At 41.3% G+C, this 20290-nt stretch overlaps 2 protein-coding genes across 2 annotated transcripts; one reads left to right on the forward strand and one right to left on the reverse strand.

Moving 5' to 3' along the window:
* Window positions 1–875: 875 nt before the first annotated feature.
* pals1b (protein associated with LIN7 1, MAGUK p55 family member b) lies at window positions 876–15985 on the forward strand. The gene is made up of 14 exons (XM_075459646.1): window positions 876–1062; window positions 3982–4465; window positions 5763–5971; window positions 7752–7829; window positions 10324–10443; window positions 11243–11404; window positions 11649–11726; window positions 11816–11999; window positions 12998–13066; window positions 13178–13249; window positions 13845–14006; window positions 14229–14431; window positions 14725–14835; window positions 15022–15985. The coding sequence occupies exons 2-14, from the start codon at window positions 4138–4140 to the stop codon at window positions 15196–15198; spliced, it is 1953 nt and encodes a 650-aa protein (XP_075315761.1). The 5' UTR covers window positions 876–1062; window positions 3982–4137; the 3' UTR covers window positions 15199–15985.
* Window positions 15986–16145: 160 nt separating this feature from the next.
* atp6v1d (ATPase H+ transporting V1 subunit D) lies at window positions 16146–20287 on the reverse strand. The gene is made up of 9 exons (XM_075459648.1): window positions 20030–20287; window positions 18689–18806; window positions 18184–18263; window positions 17809–17876; window positions 17675–17719; window positions 17459–17562; window positions 17205–17271; window positions 17028–17106; window positions 16146–16877 (listed from the first exon to the last, which is right to left on the reverse strand). Exons 1-9 carry the CDS (start codon window positions 20068–20070, stop codon window positions 16733–16735), a joined length of 747 nt encoding a protein of 248 aa, XP_075315763.1. The 5' UTR covers window positions 20071–20287; the 3' UTR covers window positions 16146–16732.
* Between the last annotated feature and the right edge of the window lie 3 nt (window positions 20288–20290).

Consider the following 20290-nt stretch of genomic DNA (forward strand, 5'->3'; position numbering starts at 1 on the left):
CCGACAGAGACATCCAAGACCGATGATTTTACACTGTCAATTTGTACACATTGTTTTCTTGAGGATAAGTATGATTTAAGCCACTGAACTGCCTCTGGCGAGAAATTGAAGTCTGTTAATTTTGTGAGGAGAATTTCATGGTTAACAGTGTCGAAAGCCTTTTTAAGGTCAAGGAACACTGCACCAACACAGGGATATGTATCCAATTTACTTTTCACCTTTTCTATAAAGAAGCTGTTTGCGTATTCAGTGGAGTGATTTGCTCTAAAACCAAATTGCATTGTATGTAAACTAAAGGGACTATTATTTAAATGTTCATTTATAATATTTGCTACCCATCTCTCAACAACCTTGGAAACGACTGGAAGTATACAGATTGGTCGATAATTGGATATATTTGACATGTCACCAGATTTAAAGATTGGGGTGATTGTGGCCAACTTCCAGGACGATGGGACAACTCTCTGTTTAAGTGATAAAGGATTATGAGGTGATGGTTGAAATGAGAATCACTTTTACACCAACATTAAAGTGATGCTCACAAATTAAATGACCAATTATTATATTCTAATTACAAACAGGTTTTAATAATTTAACGGATCATTAAGTAACATAATTATGATTACCTATTTGTAGATTAAGTTTATTTTGACACATAGATACATGCTAGTGTGATTTTGAGTCCTTGGATTATTGTATAAAGTATATTTACACTAAAACATTTTAATTAATAGTGCCAAAAGTTCCTACCTCACGTGTAGGCTGTATTGTGTAAAATATGGTTATTACGTGTCCAACGGAGAGGGGGCGCTGTGGAGCCAGAGTGTTGCCAGGGAGACGGCTCAAAACAACTGGCGCAGTTTCACCAACAGCAATGGCTACAAGTGACCCGACTGTGTCTGGACAGGACTCTCCGCAGCGCGCTCCTGTGAAGAGCAGGAGAGAAGTTCATCTTTTCCTCCTCATCCGTGCGTGAACTATACACATGTTCTTCGGACGCCGGATTGGGAACGACAAACATTTTTTTCCCCAAAGTCCATTCAGCTCGCCGTTTTTGGAGCGGTGAGTAGACGCGGTCTGTTACGGGACAGCTACCGTTAAGCTACGCAGTTAGCGGTACAAAGCTACTAAGCTAAGTCCCTTGCTGTTGTCACGTTTGCGCTAAATACAAATATTGAATCCTATTTTGCATGTTCAAAAGGCGAATCGTGTTTATTTGAAGCTTGGGGAGTGGGTCGGTTGTTTCTGCTATGCATGAATTTGCTACATCTTTTGTTTAAAACGTAATTATGTCAGTACCTCAGGTGAGTCGCTGTAATTCCTTTGGTCTTTTTTACCCTCTACATCGACTCATTAGTTATTCTCAATCAGCCTCTAGCTATTTTAGCTCTGAGCTGTCTCCTTAGCTCCTAGCTCTGAGCTGTTCTTAATTGAGCCAGAAAATTACGAAGTTCAACTTTTTTTCCATGCAACAAACTGTTAGTAATAGGGTAATCATAAGGAAATCACTTCAGTCTTCAGAAGTTATATGTTTGAAACCTTTCGTGACAAAAAGAAGATTAATACCAGTCTGAGAGTCATCACAGAAGTCAATGCAGCATAAGTAACAAATATACGAGAGTAGGAAGCCATCTAATTTCAAAGTATTCCTAAACGCCTATACTGAGAACTTCCATCAAACATTTTCCAGGGCTTTTAGTCGTACCTAACGAAGTCTACTGCAAATAAACCCTCCTGGAGTTTCTTACTACTTAAAATCTGGATTTATTGTACATTAAAGTCAAGCTAAAGAGATGACAGAAAGACAGAGAAAGGTGTAGTTCAAATAAAATGGTGGTTTATGCCTGAATGTGTCATTTTTAAAGTTTGAGTTAAGTCAGATCATTTATGTGTGGTACTGTATTCTCTCATGCCAAATCAGTTTCATTTTGTTTTTTTTTGTTTTTTTAAAGGATTTTGTGAGTTTGGCCCCCTAAAGTCTTTGCAAATAGTGGATGAGTCTAAATTTTGTGTCTAATTTCTAAGCATATGATGTGATTATTGACTAATCCCTGTGACCCTGCAGAGACCCTGAAACTTGGTTCCCATTCAGTATGTAAACTGAGCCAAACTTTTTACATTGCCTTGTGTCTAGGTGAATGTGTGCACTTCCATTCATTCTCACACTTCTACCCAGGTATCTCTCTCAGCAGAATTTCTCTCAGTGCTACTGTAGCCACTGAGCTAGAGTAAAGCATGAGATCCCAAGCTTAATTAAGCCCACAGGAACAGATGGTCTGCTGGCAGTCTCTGCTGTTTGTCAGCAGCGACTCTAAACGCAGCTAAATGCTTGTATAGGGGAGGGGTTTGGGAAGCGTGAGGATAGGCTTGCCAGACGTAATTAGGCATAGAGAGTTGGTTAAAAAAGGGGGGGCTGGCATTTGGTGGTGGGAGACATGACTGAACTTTATTTCATGGGCGTCAAAAGTGGCTTTTCAGCAAGAGTGCTGTGTACCTCTGTTATCCCTGTGCCTATCTTGACTGGCAAACAGCAGCAATGAGGGTATTATGATACAGAAAGTACCTTCAAATTCTGTAAACTGGTATGTGTCAGGCCTGCAATGTATTAATGCCATTGTAAAATTATATTATGCTATAAAGGATAGATTGATTAACTTTCAAATCCAGATAAAAGAATGAGTCATCCTTAAAACTAGATTGTAATCCACAACAAACACAACCAAAGCTGATTAGGTAGTAATTAATATCTGTCGTGTATTACATTTAGATACTCAGTAATATCCTGGACATACTTATCTAGTTATTCAGGCATCCATGCTTTCAGTCAGTTACCGATGGATATTTTCATTAAGCTGTTCCGGTAGACAATTAGGGACAGGTGTGTCCAGCAAATAGCAGGAGGAGCTGGACCAAGGGGATTTAAGGTGACTGAGGCCAGAAAAGCTTTCCATGTTTGGAGCTGGATTAGTGGTGTGATAGATGGTAGCAGATAGGAGTAATCGTTGGTCCTGATCAGCACACAATCCACTGGAAGGAGGATAAAATAATGGTGATGTTTCTTTCTCTTTATTGCAGTAAAATTAAGTCATGTCTGTGAGCTTGTAGAAAATACATTTGTGTCTTTTAAGGCTTAAGAACTTTAACATAGTGTGTCGTCTTAGGTCTGCTGAGAGGACGAGGTTAACGTGCACGAACATGCTACTTGTGAAGTAATCGGTAGACATTTTTCAGTACACGCACACAAGCTAAACTTCCTGTGTTGCGGACTTAATTCAGCTGTGCTTGTCATATTACTTCAAGTCACAATTTCTACCATAAAAAAGGTCTGTTAAACTGATGAGGACAGTTATTGATGGAGGACAACTGCTGAAATTGCTACTTTTTTAGCTGAAATTACATAAAGGCTTGTAAAAAATCAGATTTCATGTGTCGCCAGTTTACTTTTTTGTTTGTAAATATCAGTATTTTAAAATGTTAACAAAGTTGCTTCATGCATCGTATTAAGGGTGTATAAATAGGGGTATGTGTGATTCATCAGTAACCAACCAAAAAGAACTGATATACTTTAGGGCTTTGACTTAATTCTTCTTTTTCATGCAATTGTTTATATGAAAGTGTGTGAAATGTATTTTCACAGTGTTTGGAGTCAACAGAAGAGACCTTGTGTTTATTGGCTGTAGAGACGCACAACAGTGCTACTTTCTGAGAATGAAATTGTGTCTGATAATTTACAGTCTTTGTGAGATCTTAAAAAAATTCTAATGGAGAGTTTCTCAGTGTTTTCCTTGAAATGATCAGAGACTTAGTTGGTGTAGCTGCCTATCTGCTGAATGATATCTGAGAAATAGTCTTGTCAGATTCCGTTTTTTGTGTTTCTTTTAAGAATTTGATGATAAACAAGTGGAAATTATATCTAATTCTTTCTCAATTTTGATTGTTATTTGGAAAAAATACATGAACATTTTTCTGTTTGTATTTCAGGGTGAGAGGTCACAAAAAAGAGGACAAAGGAGGACATCTTACACTGGTGTACTATGACCCATGACGTGAGCAGTCTCAGCAGTAGTTCCTTGTAATGCTCCAGTAGACCTTAGGAAGTACTGGGGTGGTTTGAACTGTGCACCACTGCTACAGGTGATGATGATTACGTCCCATATGAACGGCTATGTGCAAGAGGCCTCTGGTCAGGCCGTGAACCACAGAGAGAGGGCTGTGGACTGTCCAGGAGAGGAAGGTAGCCTTGTAGAACCTCCACACAGTGCTCATATGGAGAGAATCCAGCATTACCAGGAGGAGCTGAGGAAGAGGAGAGATGAGGACAGCAAGGGGAAGCATGACATTGACCCCAATGCTTCTCTGAGGCTCCAGAAGTTGTCACAGAACCCTAAGGTGGGCATTGACAATCCCACCTTCGAGGGGAAGGAAAATGCTACCAAAGACATGAGCTCCCCGGATCCTGTAGTTGGTGAGTTAAGTGGAGGAGGCCAGTGAGCACTGAGAAGCGATTACGAGGGTCAAGGAGGTTGAATGGAGGAAGGGATGTTTGAAGCAGGAGGAAGCTTGTGGATCTTATAGAAGAATAGAGAGTTGTGAGGTTTTAGAAAACAATCAGAGAAAACAAAAGGAGTCGAAACAATGACTATTGAAGGGGCAGAGCAGAAGGCAGGGTTGGTGGAGGGTGGTGTGTTTTAAGGGCTGTCCACTGTTCTCATTGGTTAGTTGAACTCAACACAAAATCCATTCGTGCTCACATTAAAGAGAAATAATATTTCCAACAGCAGAACGACAATACAATGGTATGATGCTATATTCAAAACAAGGGTACTGCCATTATGGTCCACTGTTGATTAGTTTATGTGCAAAAAATATTGTTTTCATTATGAAAACTACACAATTCAGGAAATATAGGGATTTTTAAAATCCTTTGTCACTGCTTTAGAAAACAAAAGTAGTCAAATTTCCTGGAGATGGCACACTGAAGGCCCTGACATGTTGGACTTGTCTTATCTGATTTGACAGTTCTCACATTTGGAATGAGACAAAATACGTTAATAACAATTTACTCTTACTCTAAAGTCACTTTTATTACTTTACTATAAAATTACTAAAACAAATGTTGGTTTCAAGCCAACTAATAGCCACTCAACTGCTAACTTTGTTCTTGAATTTTAAAGATTACTATGGAGTGTAAATTATTACATTCAGTTTCTACAGACGGACTATAGAAAAGAAACAATACGAAATGTCTTTGTACTGTCATAAAAATTCACAATTTGAATAAAAGTGAAGATTCATCTGTTGCTGGTGGCGAAGGAGCAACGTTTAACATCTCAACTGCAGAGACATCACACTGAATAAATGTTTTCTTTTGCCGTGGCTCTTAAAATAATTAGTTTCAAGTTCTGTTTCTTGGAATCATAAACTATGTTTTGTGGAAAAATATCAAGTAATTACCTGAGACTTAGCAGCAATGGGCAGCAAAGTGCCTCTAAAGTCAATTAAAATTTCATATTAAGGTGGTAAAAACTAAATGGATGTCCATTATAGTGTAATAAGTGACTTTCTCTCATAAATAACATGGCATAAAAGACAGTATGTGTCCTGTTGGAATTAAATTTGTACACATAAGTGTGATTAGCTGTGGACACTGGGGTTATTCAGGCACATTGCTCTCACTGAAACATTTTTCATATCTTAACGGCTTAAACGTTCCCTGATTTTTGTTGATTTGCACCTTCCCAAGCATTGCTTCTCTTTGTCAGAACTGGAGGAGTTGCTGCAGGCTCTGAGGTTGGCACAGCACTGCTTAAATGATGCTCAGAGCCAGCAGGATGTGGATCTGATGATGCAGCTCCTTACCAAGGAGGAATTCAAGACTGCCTACACGATCTACACTGCTCTGTCCCAGCAGATGAGCAGAGTCAGTCCCACCTCACCGCTCACTGCACAAGCACAGGACCTCTGCCAGGAGGTAACGCACAATGGTCATTTTCCAGCAATCTTTACTCCACTAGCTAATATAGTTTATAGTGAGTTATAGTCTTTGTGATAAAATTGTGTATTTTATAAGATTCCCCCTCGAGGAGGTGCCTTTTCTAATTTAAATTATGAATGAGAGTGGTGCCTACAGAGCTCGAACACAGCAAGTGACAGAAAGCAAGAAACCATTTCAGGGAATCTGCCACACTTGACTTCCTTGTAGACAAAACATTGGCCAGCGAGTCGGTGCTGAAGCAAAGCGACAGTAATTGACTTGACTTGTGAAGTGAGCAAGTGTTCGAATGCAGCCTGTCATGCATCACAGCCCTTGTAGGAAGACAGAAATTGTGATGTGGTTTGTTTTCAGTAACTTAGAACCGCCATACATCTGTGACAAGCTACACCCACAATAGGTACTACGTTAAGATTAGTGTTAGCGTCTGGTCAATGTAACATCGGCGCAGTCAGATTGGTGCGGCGTGATTTTTAGATGATGCCAGATGTGAAATAGTCCGCTATGCCACACCATGTGGAAGTCATTGAAAATACAGAGAGCAGAAGCGCTACAGAGCTGCTGTTCCAGTCATGACACGATTGGTTTGAAGTTAGATAGTCTGGGTGTGATGCCTCACACAAATACACACAACACAATGTCCTCCTGTGCACAGTAAATCAATATATGCAGTTGCACACCAGGGACTCACAGTTGAGCTGCTGTGTGTCTAAACTAAGTGGCTGTGCTGTGTAACGCTCACATTGACTATTGTGTAAACTAATCTCCCAGCAGCCCTCGTTGCTGGCTGAGCGGTGCAGCACACGACAGGACAAAGGCCAGAAAAAGAAACTCCAGCAGCTTACAGCAGTGTAGCCTGAGGTGCAGCACGGCCGGGGGGGGAGGGGAAAGTACGTCACCTTGTTTGTGAGAGCTTTGATTAGTGTAATGGATGAACTAAGCTCTGAACAAGAGATGAAGAGGCAGAAGGGCAGAGTGAAGGAACGCCAAACTGCGTGCTGACAACACAAAAACCACATGATTTAGGATAGAACAATGCAACAGAGTAGAGGCGACATACAGTAGCAGAGTGGACAGTCTATAAAAGCTTTGCTCCGGAAAATGTAGCGTGGTGTTGTTCAGAGGAGAGCTTTGCTACTTTATGCTTGTCAAATTGATTAAATACAACATTAAGTCAGAGGCGTAAACAATGAAAAGGATTTTTTTTATTATTATTCATTCAAGAGTAGCAGCCTGCATTGGAAGCAGCTGCAATTTGGAATTCTTACTTTAGATAAGCAATGTCTGAGCACCCTATATGTGTATGTGCACAAACTTGAAAATTTTAACAATGCAATGACAAAACAGGGCGCACAATGATAAAAGAATCAGGGTAAGGATAATGCCAGTGGTCATAATTGTAGGCAATTAAAACATTTTTAGATATATTTTGTTTGGATACAAATGGAACAAAGATAGCATGCGAAAAGTTGAAAGTCTTCTCTGCAGTTTGTTGAGGGGAAGGGGTCCCAACTACATGCTGCTTTCAGATGTCAATGTGCAGTTTGAAATTTTAGGAATCACCACAACACAAAACGTGCTTTGTGCCTACATTTTAAAATGTATATTTACAATGTCACGCAGACAGTAAACTCAAACTCAAACTGTTTTTTCTTGACTTGTTTAAAGTTGTAAAATAATCCTTAATTACTTCTTGTGACCTGCAGGTATGAGAGGTCTTAGTGGCAGATTTATTTCACTGTAATGGGTCTTTGTTTAGGTTCAGAGGATTCTCCAATCGAGCCAACAGGAGGAGGGTTTGGAGCTCAGAACCCTGCTCACCAATCCTCATCTGCAGGTCAGAGATCAACTTTTCCTCTGTGACTTTCCATCCGATTATAAGGCAGTTCCAGTGTGGCTCAGCAAGTCAGCAGAGCCCCACAGGTCAACTCATTACTTTAGTTAATATTCTAATAATTGGACGACTTTAGATGTAATTAATGTTACATGGGACTATTTCCAAAAGGGTAATTCAGGTCAGAGGTCAGGGTTGTTGCTATCATATGTACTTTAATGTATCGTATTTGGGTGGAACTATTAATTTGCTATAGAATGGATGTAGCTCAGGAGGTAGATCAGTCGGAAGGTTGCTGGTTGGATCTCCAACTTCCCCAGTCTACAAATCGAGGTATCCTTGGGCAAGATAATGAATCCCACTGGACGCCAATGTCTCTCCTCTAAATTTGCTTTGGGTAAAAGCGTCTGCTAAATTAATGGGATGCAAATGGTCATTTAGGCATGGCAGGTGGTAATTTAGCAGATTAAATCCTTAAAGAAACATTCATGTTATGGATTATTTTGAGGTTTCAGTTGACAGGTGTGTTAACTAGTCAACTAGTCCTTCCTTTTATTGAGTGATTGATGTCAATGGTCTCATTTGAAAGTGAGATGGTGTTGTCGGCCCTTTCTCTCAGTGATGAAGAAAACATTTGTTCATTCCTTGCAGTAGAGTGCTCATCAGTCTTTAGTCACAAGCGACATGGCAGTGTTACTCAGTGGGGTTACATGGCACTGAAAGGATCGGATAATTGGCTAAATTACAAAAAAGAATGAGCGGTGTTAGAATGGCGGTGAATGAATCGAATCAAACTCAGGTACCATAGAAAATGGCGAACGAAGAGCAAGATGAAGCTACGTCCCTCTACATTTCGTTTGTGATGAGCTGCTTGTTGCACAAACGCGATGCACAACGGCACATTCTCCATCGCGTTGTTTGTTTCTTTCCGACAGCGACTACAACAGTAATATCGTCTCTTCCGACTTCCGGTTCATGACCACGGGAAAAAATTCTCGAGCATGCGCAGAACGCAAAGTCTAATTCACCAGATGCTTCACCCGTCTACAAGCACGTTTAATTTGACTTTCAACCGAGTTATCTCGGGGTCTTAATCCAATCGCGAGTAATCCGATCCAATCCAATTTCTTGTCAGATTCAGGTGTCTACATCTACTTAATAACTCAATCTATTGTAATTTAGCCAATTATCCAATCCTTTCAGTGCCATGTAACCCCGCTGACTGAGTGTGTTGGAGAAGCCCTACTGCTGAACTTTCTTATTTTGTCTACTTGTTGCAACGTATCTATCGTTGAGTTTCATGACATTCTACTTGGCTTTAATCTGTTCCTCGGTGTATTGCCAAAAGTTGCTGTTGGCCCCGCTGGAGAAATGAGGAGTTATTTTAAGGTGTGGAAACTAAAAAACATTTTTTAGTTAACTATTCAGTTACTCGGTGGGAAATCTGCTTAGCATTTTTTGTGTCCGAGTGAAAATAACCAAATAGTATTTATTTAAAGTGACTTGAAACTACCTTTGTCAGTTTAAGCTCCGGTGATTGTTTTGTAGGAGAAGTGGAGTCACAGTGTAAGCTGACATTGCCCATTTGCGAGGCAGCAAGGTGAGAAAAGTCTTCAGGTGCTTGTGATTTTACAGTTGAAAAGCCATGGCAATGGAGTGCCAGGGGTCTGGTGTTTGACCCATGTGACCATGTGGACTACCCAACCCCCGCAGACCCGTTAACTCCTCCACTGAGTCGGAACTATGTAGCCAGCGGGGGTAGTGTGATGAGATGTAAGCCTGCCTCGTGGCACAGAAATTGGAACAGATTATGCCAGTTTCTCTGCAGGGAAGCACAGAATAACATGAATCACCCAGTTGTTCAGCTAAACAACTTCACAGCCAAAACTTAAGGTGGCATGTGAGAGAGGACAGGGGCCCCCTCAAGTCCACTCGTGTCACTTTCATTGTTTTCTGGGGCACAGTTTCCTCTGGAGCCGGGAAGTTAAGGACGTTACATAATTGATGGTGGTGGATTGTGTGTACACCGAAGCTTAGCGCAACCTCCGCTCTCTCGTATCTCCTTTGCAGCAGGATGAAGAAAATAATTTGGACTGACAGTTATTAATTGTGGGGTATAGAGCGCTTGTCACATTAAATGAGGTGAGGGAGCAATCTCTGTCTTATTTGTGGCTCAGTGGTGGGTTTCCTGACTGCCCTTATTTGTAAAGATAAGGGTGAGGTAGGGTTTTGGTAGCAGGTGTGAGTCTAAGAAAACTTGTGTCACTCCTCTTTAAACTTTTTGCTTGTTTTGTGATCACTTTATTTCCATGCCAACCAGAGCTGCTGTAAAGGCAAGCATGCCTCATTCATTGTCCTTGACTCATGCTGCCTCTTCCCGTATTCCTCTGTCTGTGTTTCTGTCCATTACGTCTTTGTGATTATCTGAATGTACAAACCGTTTGTCTATACATGTGTACATGTACTGTATGTTGCTCTCTGCGTGTTCATGTGGCAGGCACTGATGCAGGCACATGACACTGTGGCAGGGCAAGAAATAGCTGAGGAAAATGTGACGCAGTACCTTGGAGAGACAGTTAAGCTCGTGCGGCTGGAGAAGGCCAGAGACACTCCGCTGGTAAGACGTCATCACTTTTCTGCTTTATAACTGACTTTTGACTGTTATTTATCAGCATTTGAAGTCTATAAGAGACAGAAATAACTGGGCTTATCTTCAAAAACTCTAGTTGGGAATTGATAGAACATTAAGAGATTGAGTTATTTAAATGTACAAGGACTAAACGGGGAATAAGTGAGTCACTGAGACTAGTCACAAAATGTGATTCATTAGCAGCATTGTCAAGTTTAGCTGTTTTTGATAGTAAGTTCAAGAAGGTTCCCTTTTTTCAATATGAGCTGGGGCATTTCTGTGTGGAGTTTGCTTGTTCTGCCCAAGCCTATGTGGGTTTTCTCCAGGTACTCTGGCTTCCTCCCACAAACTGCATGTTAAATGAATTAGTTCTTCCAAACCGACCGTAGGTGTCGGTGTGAGCGTTTGTCCCTGTGTTGACTGTGATGGATGCACGACTTGAAAAGAGTGTATCCTGCCTCTTGCCCAGCGACAGCTGGGATAGGCTCCAGCACACCTGTGACCCTGAACAGGATAAAACGGGGATGGAAAATGGATGAATGGATTGTCAGTTTTTAAGCTCCCATTGTCAGACTTGTCCCACAATTATCACCTGGACGTCAGATTACCCACTAACCAAAAAGAGCAGCAAAATGCCTCCAAGTCTGAGTATCAAATGTGTGATTCCTCTCCTCCTGCGTTTACACTTGCTTTTCTGTTCAGTGTTGTGATTATGTATTCGAGATGTGTTGCTGCTTTTTGTGTTTGAACATTCCTGTCATCTGTATCCTGTGTTTGTGGTCATCAGGGTGCAACAGTACGGAATGACATGGACAGTGTGGTGGTGAGTCGTGTGGTGAAAGGTGGGGCAGCAGAGCGGAGCGGCCTCCTCAGTGAGGGAGATGAGATCCTGGAGATCAACGGGATTCCTATTCGTGGAAAACATATCAATGAAGTCCATGACTTGCTGGTGAGGATCATTGTCAAAGTAGTGTCCAGTAACTTCCACTGCTGTTTTATTCATGATATTTTATGGAACAGTAAGTTTGCTGTAAAGTCATTTTATTTTATGGGTACCTGGCTTTGTTGTGGTGCATCTAAAATCACTTAGAATGCAATATCCAAAGTAATAAAATATTGCTTGATGTACATTAAGTCGAAGAGAAGTGTTTTATTGAAATGTTTAATTGATACATTTCCATCTTTTTTGACAGCAACAAATGCAGGGCACTCTGACTTTCCTGCTCATCCCGAGCTCTCAGATTAAACCTGCCCCTCACAGACAGACTGTGGTGAGTCTCTAACAGTGTACGTTTTTGCACGAGAACACATGTTGACGTGCATGACACAGCAACCGCGTTGTTGTAAACCCTCTCCTCAGATTCACGTACGTGCTCACTTTGACTACGATCCGTCCGATGACCCCTTCGTGCCGTGTCGGGAGCTGGGCCTGTCCTTCCAGAAGGGTGACATCCTCCACGTTATTAGCCAGGATGATCCTAACTGGTGGCAGGCCTACAGGGATGGAGATGAGGACAACCAGCCCCTGGCTGGACTCATTCCAGGTTAGGAATCAGAGTCGGGCTGAATTTCGGTATATAGTGTATTGCTCTTTTTTTTCATGCAGATTATTGTAAAATGAACCATCTTTGCTTTTACTTTTCATTTAATGTTTTTGTATTCATACTCCATCATAAATTAACATTCCTGGTACAGATGACAAACACAAAACGAAGAGGAAGGCAGTGACAAACTGTTTAAAACCTAAATGTATGCGTGTCGTCTCTATAAAATTCCATGTGGTTGTGAATTGTATGACATATACATCCTGTTATTTGCTGTGCGGGAACAGTAATTCCAAACCCTGTGCAATGTGCATGGCACAAATGTGTTAAGCCGGATGGGTTTACACTGTGTAATTTTGGGCTGTGCCAGACAAAGGATGACTAACATAAAGCAGTCATGGTGCTACGTGCCATGGCTCCAGAGTGGTTATCCAGGATCACGCTATGACAGCTTCCGAGACGTTGTGCGAGCAAAGATTAACCTGGGACAGAATTCTGAATGTGAAAGAAATTCAGATGACCACCCTGCAACGTGACTACAGCCTGCTTCCACTAACCAGCCGACAGGAATGATATGACGAGCTGGGGGGGGGGGGGGGGAGAGAAGCATTATAAACTATAACAGGGTAGATGGAGGTACAAAAACAAAAATGCTTTGTGTGAGCGGTAGCTTCGCTTATATGGTTTGCCCTCTGGCTGATAAAACCGTGCCAATGAGATTAAAGCAGACAGCAGATTAAAGCAAACACCTTGGAATTATTTGCGATTACTCTCTGACCAAAGCCTGTTGTTGGTGGAAGGAAACGTGGTTAAGCACTGGAAATGGAAAGTTGGACGTCGTTTTGTTTTTCCCTCGGTGGGTCAAGGAGTAGAAAAAGAAACGACCCCAGACCTGCAAAATGTTGGTGCAGCGCTGGCAATTAAAAATGCTTTTTTTTTGTCATTTATTTTGAATTTAAAAGACATATAGAATTTGAATGAATGTTTTGCTTTCTCAGGTAAAAGTTTCCTGCAACAGAGAGAGACCCTAAAGAAGACTATAACAGACAGCAGTCAGGAGCAGCAAGGTGAGAAGTGTTGAGACACGGAGTCACTTGCAAACAAGATATGACCTGCAAACACAAACATTCTAAGCAGGAAGTCATGTGTCTTTACGCTGATTTTCTCTTCGTGTTCAGGGAAGCTTTGGTGTTCAAAGAAGAACAAGAAACAGAAGCGGAGGAACACATCAAACTTGAATAAAATTACGGGTAAGACTTCTTTCATGCTCGTCTTTAGTGGTGTGAGAACTGAGCTCCATCTGCATACTTAACTCACTGTTTCTCATTTACCACCTGCAAAAAGACCGCATCAATACCTGGCTGCTGCCAAATGCACACCACTGTCAGTATTACGCCCACGCATAAGCTGAAGTTGACACACCTCGTCTTTCTCTCAGCAGCTTGTCCAGACTTGTTGTGTCACAAGTCAGATTAGACCCGTCTTCCCTGACGGGATCAGCAGGTGCTTAAATGGCTTCGAGGGACATGCGATTTTAGGGTTCACACATAGAAACACATATACTACGGACAGATACTGGCACACACACTCTTCCAGTCACACTGCTTGATGGCCAGGAGAGGATTGGATATAAAGAAGAGATTTAGAGCGGGACAAACTTTCGCACCAACACAGGACTGATAACAGCGTAGTGTTTTATTGATCCCTAAAATCTCTTGCGTGTTTACTCTCCTCCTCAGAGGTCAAAAGTAGTTGCAGAGCAGCAGCTCAAGAGCTCAGAGTGATTTGGTGTGCAGGTCACAGAGGTTTCACTAACCCCCCCCTCCCCCCCAAACTGTCCCTCAGACTACGATGACATTCTGACCTATGAGGAGATGTCCCTCTACCACCAACCTGCTAATCGCAAACGCCCCATCGCTCTGATTGGTCCAGCAAACAGCGGTCACGATGAGCTGCGTCGGAGGCTTCTTTCCATAGAACCAGAGAAGTTTGCCGTCGCTGTTCCACGTAAGTCCACGCTGTGTCAAAGCAACAGGACATTTCCGTATCAGATGTTGACCCCTGATTTCACACGAGGATCAAAAGAATTCAGAGGATTTGAATTCTGCAGCTGTGGCTACCACACATTTCATATTTCTTACTGTCACACGAACAAGAAATATCAATAATTATCTGAAAACTTCATCTTTTAAAGTAATTCAAAGTTATCTATCCCTATTGACGGCTCAGACACAACCAGAAACCCGAGGATACATGAGCGGAATGGACGTGACTACCACTTTGTGAGTCGCTCTGCCTTTGAAACGGACTTGGCAGCCGGGAAGTTCATTGAGTCGGGGGAGTTTGAGAAGAACCTATACGGCACCAGCACAGACTCTGTCCGACAAGTCGTCAATACTGGACGCATCTGTTTGCTCTGCTTACACACCAGGGTAGGACATGGAATACTTGTTACAGTTATTTTTGTCCAACATGTTAGTCACAAAACTCATTTTTTCCATCTCTATCCACTGTGCTCGTCTCAGGACATAATGAGAACTTTTCATTTCCTAAACATAAATCTTACATTGATTTTGTGGTTGATCTAAATAGAATAAAATGTGGTATTTGTCTGGTCAATAAAGATGCTGCCTTGATTCTGTTTACAGTTGCATAGTCTAATATATTCTGATCTTGGTCTGTCCTTTTCATTTGTTTGTGCGTGCCTTGGTTTTCCTCCTGTCAGTCACTGCGGGTGTTAAGATCCTCCAACCTCAAGCCATATGTCATCTTCATTGCGCCTCCTTCTCAGGAACGACTACGCACCCTGCTGGCCACCGAGGGGAAAACACCAAAGGTAAAAGTTGACAGGAAAGAAAACATTGTAAAGGAACGCAACTGTCTTCGCAGGACTTCTTATGAAATAACCAATAGAGAACACAGCTTTTACAGCTTTTGATTTAAGAGTTTACCTTTCATGTCTCTTTAGATGAGTCCCCACCACTTCAACCTCTTTCTTTAATGTCCCATTTTCTCTGCGCAGCCGGAGGAGCTGAAGGAGGTCATTGAAAAGGCCCGCGAGATGGAGCAAAATTTTGGCCACTTCTTTGATGCGACAATCGTGAACATGGATCCAGACCAGGCGTTCCACGAGCTCCGCAGGTTGATAGATAAACTGGACACCGAGCCACAGTGGGTGCCCACATCCTGGCTGTGCTAGAGGCTGTTGCTCTTCATGAAGAGTCTCAGGGTCAAAGAAGGTACACAGAGGAGACGAGGACAGACGGTGATAAAACGTCACTGGATTTTCGCTTGCACATTTTCCTCGTTTGTAGAGGACGCGGTCGTTACAGCATGCTGCAGGGATGGACTCCAATTTCTTAATTTTAACTTCTTTTTTTTTTTATGTATGTGTCTTGTGTGGATGTTTTGGTTTTCTTTCGCTTCAGGAAGGTCTTACGATCTCAGTTTTATGCAAAATCATTTATCTATACTATTCTAAATAATTATTTATCACTGTAAATATGTTTTCTTGGCAGAAGAGTGAAATATTTTATCATTTGTGTCAATGAGAAAACAATACATCCAGCTGGAGGTGTGAGTCTGAAAAAAAGACTTCCTGATAAACCAAAAAAGTAAAACCTCATCAGGTACCAAACTGAAGAATCGCTCTTGTGCTTTAAGTCCAACGTCTTCCATTCATTCAGAAGCAGAAGAGAGAAATCTGCTGTAAACTGTGTGGTTTTGGGGTACTTTCTTAACGCCAGTGTCAGTATTATATTGTGTCTCATTTATACTGTTAAAAAAACACTGAGCTCTGGCAGGTTCTTTATTACCCTTATTACCATCAGTGTGTAATGCTGCAAAGTAATATACCAGTATACTATGAACAAAACTTCCTATCGTTTAGCACAAGTCCAACAAATACTATGATGCTTCTTTGCAAGGTACTTAGTAATTTATAAGCACAATTTTGCAAGTGTTAATAAAACAAAATATGTGAACAACTGGTCTTATTTGTTCTTTTTGTTCCAGCCGGAGAAGTTATTAAATAAAATGACTGCTCTGGTGTTACAGCACAAATTACAACCCAATTCTTTGAGAAATGCAGCATATTAGTCCAAACCAGCTGCCACTGACCACTAATCTTAACAAGAAAAATACAAGCAATGTTAAGATCTTTATTTCGATGATGTTTTGGGCTTTGTTGACTTGCACACCACATTTTTACAGCAGGGTCACATTTGGGGGAGTCTGTTGTAATGATAAACACCCTCCGGTGGGGTAACGATAACCCTTAGATGTGAAATCAGTAGCAGGACGGGCCTCCACAACACAGATTCATACACTCTTTGAATTCTATAACCATTTTAAGCTTTACAGCATGCAATGGCTCAAAACATTGAGAGAAAACTAAAATATGTACAGGTGGATCAGTCACGGAATGCTTTAATTTTGCACACTTATATATTCTTTGTGATATTTACTTAATTTTTTCAGACTCTGTCTCGTAGATTTCCTTTAGGGTAACACCAAAGTGTGACAACACTTTGGTTCCTGTACAGGTACACATGTGGTAACACCTTTACCTGTCAGCACTGAAACAACAGAACAAATCATCACAGACGTGAACACGCACTCACACGAAAAGAGAAACTTCCATCTCTTGGATAAGAAGACATAGACACGGCCAGTGAGGCACAGAATAAATAGGATGATGAGTGAAGCCGCTGAGTGTAGAGCTGCGGAGCGCTTCACTCAAACAGCATGTCTTCATCCGTCTCCTCTGTCAGCATGTTGCTGGGCTCTGCGATGGGACCCAGCGCCGCCAGGCGGGCGGCAATCTCGAGTTCAGTCCTTTCCCTGAGCTGCTTCTTCTTCTCTTGGATCTTCTTCAGCCTGGCAAAGCAGACAAAATCCAAACAAAAGGGATAATTCCCAGTCAACTGGAAGGGTTTTTAAAGCATCTGACCTCACAATTCAACAGTGCAATTACAATCTTTCTTCTAAAAGAAGGAAATTCATCATGCAGCAATAAAATGTTGTCACCTGTAGAATTCTTCTCGTTCTCTCTCATCCAGCTCTGTGATGATGTAGGAGAGAGTGCGATCGATCCGAGGAATAATCACTGCAAGGTGGAATAAAGATGATTTAAGCTAGAGTGACGCTCTTTCTCTTAGGATATTTAAGGCAAAAGCTTCAGCTGTATGTCAGGGGGGAGTTTACCATGCTCAATAGCATTCACACGGCGGTTGGTGATCTTTATGGCTTCATCCAGAGTGACAAAAGATGTCTGCAAACAAAAATTGTGTCAAACTTCTGATCAACTAGAAAAAAATCTCATCTGTTTTGTTTTTTCTTAAACATCTGTCAATTTAAAAGTACACAACTAAGATAATGTCATATTTGCAACATCCTAACAGCTTGACAGGATGACTGAGAATCTACACCAACCATGAATCTGCAACAGCACCCTCTACCTGTAAGGAGGCCAACTCCACGAGCAGCTCCACAGCTCTGGCGTAGTTCCTCTTCAACCTGGAGAGCTGCTCTCCTCCTCGGGCCAGACCAGTGAGCTCATAACCTGAAAAGACACACACAGCAAGGCTGAGCGCTCTCTGCTGTTCACCACCCACTAAAACAAATCCAGACACAATGCATTCGCACGGCAAAAAGTGGAACTAGACTCAACTTACTGTCTCCGCCTTCTTGGTAGTGTTCAAAAACTGGAAGGGTGACACCTGAGGGAATAAATTTAGTGTGCGTGAAGAACTTTTCACATCAAAAACAGTGAAGATAAAAAAGAAAAGATGATATCTTTAAAACTAACCTGCCACATTGTCTTTCTTAGCTCGGACCTTCACTTGGGCTTTGTTAACATTCTGGATTACAGTTGTGCTGTGGACAGGATTGAGTCAGTCTCATGATGCTTTTTTCTCCTTTTTTTTAAATCCTCACATGGTTTTGTCCAATTAGAAAGTGTTGAAATATGACAATAAACTTAGAAAGACTTCCATCCATTTATATTTTAAAAGGACACAGTCTAAAATTCCTGCAATTTATCAATTTTGAATGAAAATGACAGTGATGTGAAAAAAAAAGGGGTTTTTAAAGTTTCCAATGACCCGATTACAGATGGAAGTTTCAGATGTATATATGTACCAAACCCGACCCAACTTTAAGGTCATCCTGTTTTCATTCTCACCTGAAGTCTCCAGCCGTAAACTTTGCTTCAGCCAAAGAAAAAGCCGCCTCTCTCATCACCTCTCCCATCTTGGTCTTAGTCTAAAGAAGCAGAGGAAAAATTAAAGGAAAAAACCCAAACTTTGAGAAGCTCTAACTCTACAAACATAAACTGCGAGAAAAAGCAGCATCCCACTTTCATTAGGATATTCTTTATGAGGTAATTATGACCTTCATGGTCATTTTAGAGGCTGTAGTTTGTTACTTTGCTCTCCTATCTTGTCAATCCTGTTTCTAAATTTCAGCAACAGCTCAGCATACAGCATGTGCAAAGACCAGAAAATTAAATAAATGGCTTTTGGAGTTTTAACAAGAACTGAAGATTGTTCATATCAGTGTCAGAAGGAGTTGTGTAACTACTGTCCTATGTGATGGCATTAGTTTTAAACAAATGCACCAACGTGATTGGACACTAACATGCAAACAGAGCAGAGAACAGAGTCTGTTTTCGGTTATTTTCAACTGACTTCAATAATTTTGCGAAGGATCTGACGGAAACGCATGGAAAGGGCATCGGCTTTCTTCTTCAGCAGGTTACGGCCAGTCTGTGCTCCTTTCAGCCGAGCCTTCATGATGGTCTGAGCCCTGCAAACACACAGAAGACGCACACCTGTTTAACGCTTTATTCAAATCTGCATGCTGCATTATACTCCCAAGATTGCACGGCAAAGTTACAGTTTTCCAGCTCTTTAGTTGTTGGTTTTACCAGCTCTGGCCCACTGAAAAGCAATCACACACACACACTGTATTTTCACTTACTTAGCTTTATTATTATTTCTCTCTTTTACATGAGCAAACGGTGTCCTTCAGTTTTTTTGTAATGTGCTTGTGTAGTGTGGCCTCTTTACTGAGCTTACTTGTGAACACACGTGTGAAAACAAAACTTATCAGTTAGTTAAAACCAGAAAGTCGCTCAACGTATTCCTGGATAAATTTCTCACCCCGGTGGTCCATACTGCACTTGAAATGAAAACTACAGGGATCAAACTGCTCACAGTGTAGTTCAAGAATGTGTGCCTTACTGACTGACCTTAAGATGTCAAATTCTCTGCATTTTTATGTTGTTATTCACGTTTATCTCTTAAAAATGAAGATAAAATTGCACAATAGGCTACAATGTGTAATACTGGAAATGTCCTTAAAAGTGGCATGCTGTGATTTTAAAGTTTCAGGCACTATATAAAAAAAAACTAAATTCATCTTGAGGGAGAAGAGAGCAAACAAACTCGTTTTCTTTAAGGTCCCCACTAATTTGCCTGCTGTAGGCAGGAATGAATGAAACGGGAATAAAAGTGACCCAGCCTCCAAAACCTTTGACTGAATATCTTGCATGGTTATCCATCCTGGAAGAGGGTTACCTCCTCTGAATGTTTTTATGACATTTTCTCCAATTTAAGGATATTTGGGGAATTTATTTCTAATTCAATCCCATTCTGCAATGGATATGGTAAGTTTATCTTTAATAGGTAGCCTATTAGCAGAGCCGGTGCTCAGTGTTTCCATGTATCCGCTTGTAGCTGCAGATGGAAGTCACGGATTTAGAACTCACACTTAAATGCGACGTTAGAAACATCACATGACACATGAAGGACTCTTCCTCTTTTATACAGCAACCATACACACTTAAGATCTATCATTATGTTTGAATGAAAGGGGAAAAACAAGAATGTGATCCATTCATGGGCGAGGCATTCAGAAAATATTCAATCTCAGGGACTGAAAAATAATAACTCAACTAAATAACGTTATTTCGTTTAGTTAAGAGATTACAGCTGGTTAGCAACTAGCAAGCAAAACAAGCTGCTTACATTCTGGAGGGGAATACGTCGATCCTCTCTTTTCCAGACATCTTTTCGTCTTTTGCTCGATGATGGCCGTCTTCTGACTACTCTCACGCAGTGTAATTAAAAGCTTAACCTTAGCTTTAATTTTAATGTGCTAATCTTTGTGTATATGATGGCAAAAAAAAAAATATTATTCGTCCAAAATCAGGTGCACAGATCGTGCTAATGGTCGTGATCTTGTCCGTCCGCGATGATCAGCTGGTCTCTGGTCATGTGACTGAACCG

The sequence above is a fragment of the Odontesthes bonariensis genome, chromosome 24 (genome assembly GCF_027942865.1).
Source record: "Odontesthes bonariensis isolate fOdoBon6 chromosome 24, fOdoBon6.hap1, whole genome shotgun sequence".
In the NCBI taxonomy this organism is placed as follows: domain Eukaryota; kingdom Metazoa; phylum Chordata; class Actinopteri; order Atheriniformes; family Atherinopsidae; genus Odontesthes; species Odontesthes bonariensis.

What these genes read in the sequence shown, in the direction of transcription:
- pals1b (XM_075459646.1), top strand. Translation starts at nt 4,138, where the DNA reads ATGATGATTACGTCCCATATGAACGGCTATGTGCAAGAGGCCTCTGGT. An exon ending in ATGAAGTCCATGACTTGCTG is followed by an intron (nt 11,405 to 11,648) that starts GTGAGGATCATT and finishes CTTTTTTGACAG; the next exon opens with CAACAAATGCAGGGCACTCT. An exon ending in CCCCTCACAGACAGACTGTG is followed by an intron (nt 11,727 to 11,815) that starts GTGAGTCTCTAA and finishes CCCTCTCCTCAG; the next exon opens with ATTCACGTACGTGCTCACTT.
- atp6v1d (XM_075459648.1), bottom strand. Translation starts at nt 20,070, where the DNA reads ATGTCTGGAAAAGAGAGGATCGACGTATTCCCCTCCAGAAT. An exon ending in GACGTATTCCCCTCCAGAAT is followed by an intron (nt 18,807 to 20,029) that starts GTAAGCAGCTTG and finishes GTGTGTTTGCAG; the next exon opens with GGCTCAGACCATCATGAAGG. An exon ending in TGTGAATGCTATTGAGCATG is followed by an intron (nt 17,107 to 17,204) that starts GTAAACTCCCCC and finishes TCCACCTTGCAG; the next exon opens with TGATTATTCCTCGGATCGAT.